Genomic DNA, 12915 nt, shown 5'->3' with positions numbered 1-12915 from the left:
AGGAATGCCAATATTTAACTTGACATGAGCAATCTATCTACCTACCTACCTACCTACCTACTGAGTTAAGCCACTGTCATCTGGGGACTTGTTTATTACAACTAGAATTGCTCCACCTAATATAGTGACAGAATTTGAATTCAAATAGCAGGTTCCAAAGCACAGGTTCATTCTGCTATACCATGCAAATGTAAAACTCTAAACTTAACCTCCCCAAAAGAACACACGAACAACAAATAAACAAAATATTGATGGGCTTCACTTTATCACTTAGAAATAATGGATAGATTTAAGATTGGTGTACTTGAAAGAGAAAAGCTGCAGAGGGACGATTAAAGTTGTGCCTATTTGATAATACCTACAGCAGGGGATTTTCGAAAGTTTATGGAAAACACATATTATGGAAAAACTTCATGGACTTCAAAATTGTTTTGCACCAAGATAAACTCAAACATTAATTCTATTTTTCCCCAAAACTTTTTGAAGTCTCCTCCCATGTCAGAGAAAAAGGAATGAATGGATGATTTTCAAAAATGGGTAAAAGTAACCCTCACTTGTATGCATTCTGTTTTGGATCTGATTTAGCTGAATGCAGTTTGAGTACAGGTAAAGAAGCCCTAGGCAGTTGTTATAACCCTGGGCTTACCATTTTTATATCTTGAGATAAACACAGCCCTGTTACCTGAAAGACCTTGAAGCAAAGCAAAGGGAGGAGAGAGCAGCTTCGCTGGCAATGGACAAAGAGGAAGAAAGGGAGAGTGCAGAAAAATGAATCGAGAGCACAGGATCTAGATCAAGACAAGAGTCTGAACCATGGCCTCATTACTTTCCAGTCTAGAGTCCATGAAGCTAGGTAGTCATTTAACCTAAGGGCTACCCTGTCATCCATAAAATGGTGATAATAAAAGTCACCTCATAGAGTTAAAGGAGAAAATGCATGCAAAATGCACATTCAACACCTGAGTGAGCACATGTTAAATGCTAGTTGTTATTACACTTGTCATTATTAATCACTAGCTTCCTTTCTCACTTAGTTGCGGGTGTGCTTTAATGTAAATCTCTCCTGCACAACAGAAAATGCAATTCTTGGAAAGAAAGTCTGCCTCAGCTGTGAAACCAACTGAGGTTAAGAGCATTGAGGAAGTTTCTGTTTCAAATGAAAAAAAGAAAATTGTTAACATGCCTTGAGGGAACTTGAACAGGGAAAATATGAAAGTATGTTTGGTATATGATATTTCAACAACCAGTTTCATTTTATTGCTTACATAAAAAAGTACTTCTTTTTACTTTACAATATTTTAAGGAATAAAAAGAAAGGAAAATAGCATAAAAACTTACCCTTTGTTTCTCATTTGTACCCTTTTTATTGGTCTCTTTTCTACTTTCATCTTCATACACTAGAATAAAGTCAATTCTTCGTTGGCCATCATTAAAAAAAAGGGAGTCAGATTTTCCATTAAATTCTTCCTGTGTGGAATAGAAAAACAAATTGTAATACAATTTTTCTTAAAAGGTACTGACTATAAATATTTACTTTCTAGCTTTGATAGGTTCATCAATGTGCACACTGAGAAAGAGAAATATACCCATTACTAATTCCCTGACCAAGCAGCCATGGCCAGTACAGGTGAAGGGAAGTCTTTGAATTGAGCAGTTCAGCTTTGTTCTATAAATGGAACATGGAACATATGAGTATTTTGTATGTACCATAAATTCCAGATTTAGTCCTACCTCAGACGACAAATGGGCAGAAGTTTGGAAATGAACACAATAAACAGAACTGCCTGTCGAAAGGACTAAAGTTTATTTAATGAAAAGAAAAACCAAAGACAAAACACTTTTGCTGAAAACCTCATACTTTCTACATCTTATTTTCTAACCCTTTAAGCATTTTTTCATGATTTCTCTTTGGACTTCACCACTTTATAGAAGATAACATTTTATACCCTTAAATAAATGCCAGAAGATATTTCCATATATAGGAAAGCCACACGAGTTTTTGGCATCTTTCCCCACATCCACAAATGATGTCCCTCAACCCTAGTAAATGAACAAAACAAACCCCCAGCAACAACAAAACAAATGAACCTTTAACTGAGTACTTAGAAGCCTTATCGCTTAAAAGCAAAGAAATAAATGCAGAACACAGACCTAATACAGTTTAAAACAATCTCTATTACCATATGGATTTGGATAGGATTGTTTTAATTTGCTTTGAGGACAGATTTGAGTTTGTGTTCTCACACAGCTTGTCAGGATGCTTATGTTAATTTTGTTGCTGTTGTTTAAGAACCAGATTTCTTTTAAATTTATAAATAATATTTTAAAAACTTTCAGTTTTTTCATTAAAAACTGATGAGGAGAGTGCATTTCGCAGTCATTTGGTAGATAACCACTGATGTTATGTTCATTAAATGTGATTAATTCTTTTCAGCATTCAGCATCAATTAGCACCAATTCACTTGATTTTACCACCACACCACTTCCTCCTTTTCTTCACACTTCTGCGAAGATGTCCTTTTTGCTACAAATATGAAACCTGATACGTGTCATTCCTTTCCTCTTTCCCACCCTGGAAAGTGTGAAGGTTTATAACTAGCATTTGAAGCTCCTCCCATTCAGCAGGTTATTCCACCTGCAGAATAAATGCTGCTGATGTGACCTATCTCGGTGTGCTTTCAACCCAGCTTAATTTAGCCAGGAATTCTCCTTGCACACCACAGGGCTTTCTGCCTCCAGGATACTGAGAGGCCAGGAAAATACAGACATACCAATATCTTGGGCTGATGCCACTATCAAATATTTTTCTTTCTTTTTTTAAAATTTCAGTTGTTTAAAACCAATAAACTTTAAGAGTATTTAAAGCTGCATAGAAAAGTGAAATCTTGTCTTTCTAATTTCAGCCACAGAGTTCTCCAGGCACCTTCAATTTCTTTTCCTTCCAAAGTGGATTTCACTATTTGTGACAACTAGGGCAGTTGCTAGAGAAAAACTGCGTGTGGAGGGGGGATAATAAAAGAATAATTTCTCAGACTGGCAAAGGGGACAGAGGTAGGGAGGGGTGGAAAATAGGAAAACCTGGTCTTCACTGCAGATGTCTGACACATGTACAGAAACGTGTACAGACTGGTTCTCTGTAGCTCGTATTCTGTTGCCTTTGGTGGATTCTGTTGGAACACCCTGAAGTTGAGTTCTGAAGAACAAGACCTGGAATGAGAGCTCCAAATGAATGTGGCTCCAGGCCATCCTCCCTTGCATGGCAGCACAGGTTAGGAACTAGCTCCCAGATAATCTCGTGTGAACGCATACCTCTCATGTTCCTGTGTGTGACAGAGAACCATGGCCCTTTGTTTGGAGAACCCTGTTGACTTGGCATTGTTGCTTGTGCTGCATAAGTAGGCCAAGGTCTGATATGGTACTGTCCGAATGCAACACCAGAAAAAAGTGCCCATTTCCTCCTGCTGGGAAATCCAGGGTTCCTGTCTCTTGTCAGGAGACATTCTACTAGGCAACTAGGAAATGGGGAGAAACTAAACACTGACCTGGAAAAAATATGGAACAAACAAAGGAACTGGCCTAAATACAAAAGACTAATGAACAAAAATGTGCTGGGAAAGGGAAAAATAAAAGGCTAGATTTTTCAGTAATAGGTTCTATCTACCCCAGGCTTAACTCATGCAGCAAGACATTAAAATGACAGAAAATTAAAGAATTATTCCTTCTCTATAAAGTTTTGCTTTGTCTGGAGGAGGTGAAATTTGAATAGTTTCTTAGAATAAGCACTGATAATCTTCCTTAAATGACTTCTTTAAATCCACAAATGGATTATTCAGGTCTTGACCTCCATGCCTTCTCTCAGTGTTTATTCCAACCTCTACCAAGTCACATGATGCTGCAATGAAATAGCAAAAGTGCCTAAAATCCAGTTATTCTTGTTGCTGTTAATATCTTAAGTTTAAAAATGTTTGAGAAGAAGGTTTAAAACTTATCACATAAAGTCATTTTAGAGATCAGAGCTTATACATGGTTATTGACCTTCCCATTGGGAAATACATTAATTTAATTAATTTGTTCCTTGGGAGACATACATAGACACACACACACACACACACACACACACACACACACAAACACGGACAACCTCAACAGGATCTGCACACGGCAATCCACTCCCACCCTTGGCCAGCCCAGAGCACATGCATGTAAGTGCACACTCAGCGTGTACAGGGAGGCCTTGGGACATAAACTCTGGACTTTCTCACGTGAACCCAGCATTGCAGAGTGTTACATTACCATAGCATTGCTGTCTGGCCTGGGAAATGTATTCATTCTTCTGTTCATTAGGGTAACTTACTGTTACCCTAAGGATCTTAGGCAATGTCTTCCATGCCAAGGCAGTGAAAAGAATGTTTAGTTTTGATACTTCTCCTTTCTTCCTAGAAGAAGTATTCTAATCATAGTTTGAAGTCTATAATATACCTTTTTATATGGATTGCTCTCCCCAGTCCTGGAGATACCAGATGGTGCTAATTTAGTATTCACTTATTGTCTAAGGCAACTTGACCTAATGTTGTACTAACCACTGTTAGGGCTGCAGTAGTTATCACAACTACCTCTGTCCATTGGTCATAAACCAAAACAATGTATTGCAACCATTGCAAAATAGTGGCCTGACTACCTCAATCTGTAGCAGTTTGGTTTTGACATTTCACACTTGGGATGAAGAAGAGATTCTCTTGGTCTAAACAAGTCAGATCTGAGTAACAAGAGTAGCATTTCAAGAGTGGCTGGGTCAGAAGGGAGGTCAGATGTGATTTACCCAAGTCTTGTTTTCCTCCCTCCTCTTAGTCTGGCTTCTCTCCTTTTCTTTGTGAGGGCAGCCCCTTAAATAAAAGAACCCAAAAGGGCAGGATTCTCCTTAATCAAATCTGGACAAAAATGCAAGCAGTAAAATTACTTTGTCCAGTGAGTTCACGCTAGAGTTGTGAGTTTGAGAATATAAAAATACATTTTTTTCCAGTTAGTAAGGAAGTATAGATGAATACTATCTTGTTCCTGGAGCCAGTTGAGACCTCCAGAACTACAGGACAATGGCTGAGAAAGAATGTCCTAGGAGACAGAAAAATAAGTCCAAAGATGAGCATTTTCTAGTCGTTACTTGGGAGGAACATTCTCATAAGCAATCTCTGATTGAAATACGGGATTGGACTTTCCCTTGAACATAATGCTTCAGTTATAGGATGAAAAGATAACATGATAGTGAGGTCTGACTGCTGGGCAGAGGATGAAGGGGACTGGCATAAAGGGCCAGGGGAAATGGCTGCCTGAGGGCTAATTGCTCGGTGACATTTCAGTTGGTCACAGTCATGCAGTCCAGCTCACTAACAGGCATGCTCCTGGGATTCCTGACACCAGAACTTTGTGAGTCTATAAAATAACTTGCTGTTTAACACTGGTTCAACCTCACATTTCTTGAGTACCTACAAAACCGGTCCTCAAATAACCCTGACTGGAACCAAGTCTCATTTGACTATAGAGGAATTTACTCCATAGTTAAAAATAGCCAAATTTAAATGGTATATCCAGGCCAGTTCTATGGTCCAGTGGTTATGGGAACTGGATCCCACATGGCCATCTGCACAATCTGAATTCCAGCTCTGCTCACTTGAAATCCACACCAGGTTCATGTGTGCGTGTGTGTCCACGTGCTCCAAATCCTGACTGGATAAAGAAACGAAGGAGAAAGCATCGTGAACCACGTCCCATGGGGGGCTGCTTTTTCCCTCTCTGTCTCTGTCTCTCTTTGGAAAGTGTACACATCCTCTGGCAAATTTTTTAAAAATTTTATGTCTGAGATCTGGATAAAAGGCAGTCAGGCTGGAGTTTTTGCTCAAACTCTTGTTTATGTGTAAGGTTGTTTAAAAGGCCTTGGACAGCAAGCGGCACAGTCTGTGTCTCTAGGATTTCCTACACACCTCCTACAGTGTCTCCTCCTCGAGCCTTTGCCCTGATACGGTTGTCATGTACTGGGTCGCTGGAAAAGTCCTGGCGTATTTTGTACGCAGAATGTATCATGACTTTTCCAACAACCCAATACTATGAGATCGAAGGGTATCCCAGGCTCATGTGGGACAAAAGCCTCAATCTAATGAAGACTAGTACTATAAGCAGTAGGGTGGGGAGAAAAGGAAGTAACATGTTGGGATCGAAGATAAAGAGGAGCACTTGGACACTCAGAGGAGCCTAACAGGAAGTCGGCTTGGTAAGTAGACATGTTGCAGGGGATGAGTGAGCTTGTTTTTGACCAGACAGGCACATGGGAATGGCTGATGGCAAAGAATTACAGTGGAAAAGGAAACTGTTCTAGGAGGAGGATATATGCTACAGGCAAGGATTCAAAGTCTGTTTGAGAGTCAAGTGTTTCTGGAAGTTCCAAGAACATTGCTTGGTATCAACAGGTACTCCGGAGTGACCTAGAAGGATTTGTTGTACAACTCACACTGTCTCCTTGCTTACCCTGGAAGTCACAGTACTAACTTCCTGTGGGGAGCCACATGCACCAAAATGGCTGACATGACCTTCATACAAGGACCTTCAAGTATCCTTGTTCCAGGAGTAGACAATTCACCCTGAGACTTCCTCATTCAGGCAGGTCCTCAGTCAGGTCCACGACAATTCCCGCCCCCTTTTTACCTTGCCTCCTGGCTTTACCCTTTAATGCAGCAACCAATCAGTGGTTGTAGAATTGCATCCCTCATTGTACGACCAATCAGCTTCCTACCCTGTGTATATAAGAATGTTCTCTGGCCCTCAATAAACGAGCGACTGCATATCATCTTGAGCTGTGACACTGTGTCACTCCCGTGTTGTGACACTGCGCTGGTTCCAGACCTCCACTCTCTCACTCAGGCACCCTGCTCGATTGTCCTGCAGGCCGGGACAACTTCTGAAGGCCAGTGGCCAGGTTTTATTCACGTGGAGTTCTCTGCTGAGCCTCTGCATGTAGCAAAGCTCAGGGTTTTTTCTTAGACTAAAAAGAGCTTTGTTGTCCTGATGATAAAAGTAATATATCCTCTATAAAAAAAAATTCTGAGGATACAGAAAAGTGCAAAGGAAAAAAATAAAGTCATATGCAATCCCACCTCCCAGAGATAAGCTAAGTTTCTTAATATTTTGGAGTACATCCATTCAGGCTTACATGATTCCACACACACACAACCACACTGTACATACTGCCTCACAAATATCTTTCAGATATTTTCCTAGCTTTATATAAAGCTCTGCATCATGTTTAATAGCTGCAATATAATTTAGTTAAACAGTTCTTCCCCTGATGATCACAGAAGTTGTTTCCAATTTTCTGCTTTTATAAACACTGCTGCAATGAGCATCCTTGTACATATGTATCTGTGCACATATTCAATTACTATTTCCTTAGGCTAAATTCTAGAAGCAGATTTTAAGCAGCATGGCCATTTAAAAAAGCTTTTGATGCATAGGTGGCTAATATGTCATCCAAAATATTTACAAAATCAACAAATTCACCAGCAGAGTACAACAGTGCCTGTCCACTCTCACTAGATTTCAGTCTATTTTACTTTTCCCAACATGATAGTCAAAGTATGTATTTTATTTTTCTCATTTGCAACTTTTTACTAGAGAGCTCAAACACCATTATGGGTACTGTCCAAATGCAGTACTACTTTTTTGACCTAACTGAATGATCTTATTATTTAATCACTTTTCAGTAGATCCTCTTAAGTTTTGCTGATAATATTCTAAAACACACACAGATAAATGGCAAGATGGGTAAAGGGCAATATAAAATAGGCCTAAGGATATTCCTGTGGCTCAGTCTGGGCTCCCTGGATGCTCAAAGACTACTGCTAAGTAGGGGAGGACACCAAATATCTACTAAAGGCTGAGCATACAACATGACAGGTGGAGGGAACCCTCCTCAGAAGAAGGCCCTATGCATCTCCGAATGACGCACACACCAAGTGATCAACCTGCAAAAATGGAGCAATTTATTAGCACTGAGGACGCTGACATCCATCTGAACAGGCAGAATGTGCTGCTGAGTAAGACCCCATTAGAAGGGCAGCTGCTGCTGAGAGTGGACGGGGTCCCAGTGCTCTCTGGAGTTGTAGTCATGGAAAAGAGGACAAGGAATAATGTATATGGTGACCTTAAAAGCATTTATTTTTACCTAGTAAGTCCCAAAAGGAAAAGGGAGGAATATTCCCTCTGTTGGTTACCCTTGGGTTCAGCATTGACACATTTTCTGCAATGTGGACATTTAGCTAGAATGTTTCATGATGATTTTAGAAGGTCGCTATCCCCTGTTGACGGGCTTTCCATTACAGTTTACATGCAACCTGCATATCTACCAAATACCAGTTATGAATTTTTGACTCACACATTTCTTTAGATAGAGAATCTACTTATTTGGTTTATTAGTGATTTCTGTTGCAAGTTAAAATTGATGCACAGATTCTTATAAATGGTCTTGATATTTTATACTGGAAAACAGCTCATAGTTGGACTTGTTATTTTTGGCCATTTTTCATCAGAGACAGATACAGTTTACTCACAAATATCATTAGATTTGCCACAAAAAATGCCTTTTTGGCATCGTTGCCATGCACACAGGGAATGTTCACATGCCAATGGCTTTCAGACTTGGCATATGTATGTTGCCTTGTTTCCCTTTCCCTGTGTTAAAATAAGCTGTAGACATCTATTATTACAACACTGCATTCTGGACGCCTGATGAGGACAAAGGCACAATGCCTCAAACATCGTTATTATTAAATATTTCTTTCTTGTCCATGTCAAGGAAGCAGTACTTCTATAAAATGAAGTTTTCAGGTGGTTTTATATAGTCTTAAGATTTCTGAACTAGGGTACAGAAAATGTAGAAATAGAACTTTTAAGGTAAAACTTCCTTAAGAGACATTCATGAAGAGAGTAGATAATAAGCTTTCTATTGTTGGATGTTGCTGAGTTAGGAGTCTTCTCATGGGGCAGAGGACTCCCATTAATCTTGTTCCTTAAACTCAGGATTGTAATTGGGGTTTTCATTACTATGACTTTTTGTTTTGTTTTGTTTTCCCATAGTCTTTTCGCTATTTCAAAATCTGACATTGGCCTTCCTGAAAAATGATCTGCAGAAAAGGGATACAGTGAAGTAAAAAAAAAAAAAAAAGGAAAGAAAGAAAAGGAAACATGTAAAAATGCCCATAGTAATTGTTTTTATGCTTTTCTTTTCTGGAAGGAACCATTATCTATTTGCACTATTTCCACCTAGTAGCTGGCAAAAGCACTGGTAAAAGAGAAGGAGGTGAGAGTAGATAAAATATTCCCACAGAGCATAAGGAAAGATGCAGTGATAGGTGTAATAAAACAAGTGGCACAAGAGGACGTGTGAGAAAGAATGGCTATCCTCCTGGAGACTAAACTCTTCAGGTTTCCAAATCCCCCTTTGCTTTAATATCTTCTTTCTTTTAAAAATAATTATTTTATTTAACTTTATTTATTCATTTATTTTTAAAAATTTGGCAAGAAAGGGACAGACTAAGAGAGAGTGAGCGAGCTAGAGAGAGAGAAAGTGAGAAAGCAAGCGGGAGGTCTGGGGCTTGAACCGAGGTCAGTCATGTGGGAGTTCAGCATCCTTAACTACCACACCACCAGCCAGCCCTGCTTTGCCTTAATATCTATTATGGATTAATGTCCATTCATTTATCTCATTTTTTGAACTGATGAGCATTTTCAGTTTGTACCAACTTCTGATGAGAAATGTTCTATAGATTTTTCACCTAGACAAAATGGTTGTCCTAAAGTATATATTTAAACTTTTGAGAAACATATCCTGGGGCCAGGTGACACAACTGAACTGGCATGGAAAGGCCCTGGGTTCGTGTCCTAGGATCTCCCTTAGCACCCTGGGTTTGTGCATGTGCCAGGTATCCAGGTTGGTCAAGACTATGGGTGGATCATGGCATGAAGGTCCTATCGGTGGTGTCTGCCCGCCTATGTCTCTGTCACACTCTCTCTCTCTCATGGAAGAAATAAATAAACTTTAAAAAAAGAGGAGATAGCTGCTGACCTTATATTATCAAATCATTTAGAACCAAAGTACTACTGCTGCAACAAGATGCTTTACAACTTAGTGAACTTTCGCAATCATCTATTTACAACTTTATTTTAAAATCCTTAGTCTTAAGGGATGATCATTTTAGCTTCGCTTCATAACCACATGTCCCTCTCACTACTCAGTTCCTCCTCTTTTTTTTTTGAAGAGGTTTTCGCTATAGGGTGCGTGCACTCACCAGAAATACAGAGAGAGACATAGAGACAGAAAGCAAGAAATCACCCCCCAGGGGGTATGGCCATGCCACAATCCCTTCTCCTCCATTCTCCTCTCGGGATCTTGGGCACACACACAAACATGCCCGGCGTGAGTTTAAACCACCAGGTCTGGGACTCGAATCATGGTCGACTACATGGGAATTCAGCAACATAGCCATTACACGAATTGCTGGTCCCTACTCTCCTGTTCCTCTTGATTAACCATATTTCAACTGCCTTCAGGGTATATAGTTTTAGTTCTTAAAAAACCCAAATTTGACTATGACTCAAAAATACTGGTAGTGCCCGTTCACCAAATCCATGGTTGGGATCTGACTCCCTTTTCTTGGTCCCCTATGTCACACATGACCTAAGCTAGTAGTCCCTGAAAATCTGTGCTTTAGAATAAGGGGCAAATTTCATAGAGGTGATTGTAGTGAACAGAATAGGGAGTTCCGAGCTATGGCTATTCAGACCACTGAACTAACAAAGGTAAATGAGGTATAAGTGAAGGTACAGCCAAGGTAGCGAGTCTTACACTCTTTACAAGGTTCCCAGATTAGTCTTCCTCTACAGACTCCCTTCATGTTACAATCTGTCATTCCCACAGTGACACCTGTTTGACAGTCACCTAAGAGCTTTCCTGGGAGGGTAAGGTTTCTTTGGTGAACTCTTCCTCTTTCACAGGTTTCCATTTCCAGTCTAGAACTGCCCTAAGTTATCTTAAATTTTTCAGCTGCTCAGAGTTTGTGGCACAAAAGTGCTGTTACTATAGGTAATTCCCACGTCAAATTGTTACGTTCTCCACACCCCTCAGCCAGAATCTTCTAAGGCTACTCTGGGAATCGATGTTTGCAACTTTATCCCAAACGACAAAGAAAAATCAGAGTACCTAGTGCCCAGCAAAGAATGTTGACAATTCACATCTGTTGGTCCATGTTTTACATAGATAATACTTTTCTGCTTAACTGAAAACGCAGTTTATAAGAATGGATGTTCTTTATGTTAGGAAAATGAGAATACGCAGATGTTTCTAAAACAAAATTAAATAACCAAATGACTCATTTAAAGCAATGGCATGAAAATGTTCTAAACTATTGATAATAAATAAAACCTTACAAGACCCTCTTCTCATCAATTATTGGGAATTTTCAGGAAAGTACTTGGAAGAAATGAGTTTTCAGATTATCAAACTTTATACCAATAAAAAAGGTCACTTAAACCTTTTGTGGTTGAAATTTTCTTAAATAGGATATAGTATTTTTGATGTCACTGTTTTTTAGATTCGTGATAGCATGTGCATGTATGTGCAGAGAGAAAGAGAGAGAGAAGCACCCTCTACAGGACTTGGTCACACCACGATTCCCTTCTGGTTCTCCAGCTCGCCAGGCTCCTGGACACACACCCACTGTGTTTGCAGACTGACTGGGCTGGGGACTCAAATCGTGGTCGGTATGTTACTTACAGCTTCACAGTTGAGTATACCACCAACTACACCATGGAAGCTGGGCCTATATTTTGACATGTTAAAAGAGGATATTGTCAGAACCAGCAGTTAACGTAATGGCTATGTCGCTGGACTCCCATGTAGTCGACTGCAGTTTGAGTCCCAGACCCGGTGGCTTAAACTCACACTGGGCGCATGTGCATGCATGCCCAAGATCCTGAAAGGAGAATGGAGTAGAAGGGATAGTAGAAGGGATTGCAGTGTGGCCATCCCCCCTGGGGGGGTGATTTCTCAGTTTCTGTCTCTCTGTCTCTCTCTGTCTTTCTGGTGGGTGCACGCACCCTATAGCAAAAACCTCTCCAAAAAAAAGAAAAGAAGGGGAAAAAAAAAAAAAAAGAAGATAGTGTAGGTTAGCTCTATAACCTAGTGGTTAAGGCAGCTGGATCTCACATGGCAGACCATATGGTTCAAGTTTCAGATCAAGTGGCTTGAGAAACACACCAGGTACATGTGCATGTGTGCCAAAATCCCTAAAGGAGGGAGAGATGGAGGAGAAGGGATTGTGGTATGACCATTCCCTGTGGGGGTGTTTTCTTCAACTTTCTGTCTCTCTTTAGCAAGCACATGTGCCCTCAATCAAAAAAATAAATAAATAGGGACCAGCAGTTAGCATAATGGCTATGTCGCTGGACTCCCACGTAGTCGACCACGGTTCGAGTCCCGGACTCGGCGGTTTAAAATTCATGCCGGGTGCGTGTGTGTGCGTGCACAAGATCCCAAGAGGAGAATGGAGGAGAAGGGACTGCAGCATGGCCATCCCCCCTGGGGGGGGGGATTTCTTGCTTTCTGTCTCTCTGTCTCTCTCTGTCTTTCTGGTGGGTGCACGCACCCTATAGCAAAAACCTCTCCAAAAAAAAAAAAAAGAAATAAATAAAAAGTTAATACTGAATATAACATAAGCTGTTAGGTAAAAATGAAGTGACCCCAAATGAGAAAAAAGGATGTGAACTTTGGGATCTGGCAGAGTCAGTTTCAGACCTCAACTTTGCCACTTCCAACTAGCCATCACCTCTATGTGCAAACTCAGGGTTTTCTGAAGGTTTAGCAAGGTGATGTAT

The 12915-nt window shown here is 40.2% G+C and overlaps 1 protein-coding gene across 2 annotated transcripts in view; it reads right to left on the bottom strand.

Annotated features, from left to right (window-relative positions):
- Nucleotides 1-12915, bottom strand: part of ANO6 (anoctamin 6) — a 217026-nt gene that overhangs the window by 99511 nt on the left and 104600 nt on the right. For both annotated transcript variants that reach the window (XM_014584198.2, XM_006168558.2), the window contains one exon: nt 1339-1467. In XM_014584198.2, coding sequence (XP_014439684.1) covers nt 1339-1467 — 129 coding nt within the window. The remainder of the gene's footprint in view (nt 1-1338; nt 1468-12915) is intronic.

This window comes from Tupaia chinensis, unplaced genomic scaffold (assembly GCF_000334495.1).
Source record: "Tupaia chinensis unplaced genomic scaffold, TupChi_1.0 Scaffold145870_1, whole genome shotgun sequence".
NCBI classification, from domain to species: Eukaryota; Metazoa; Chordata; class Mammalia; order Scandentia; family Tupaiidae; genus Tupaia; species Tupaia belangeri.
The sequence above is the reverse complement of the archived record's forward strand: the minus strand, read 5'-3'. Positions and strand labels throughout refer to the sequence as shown.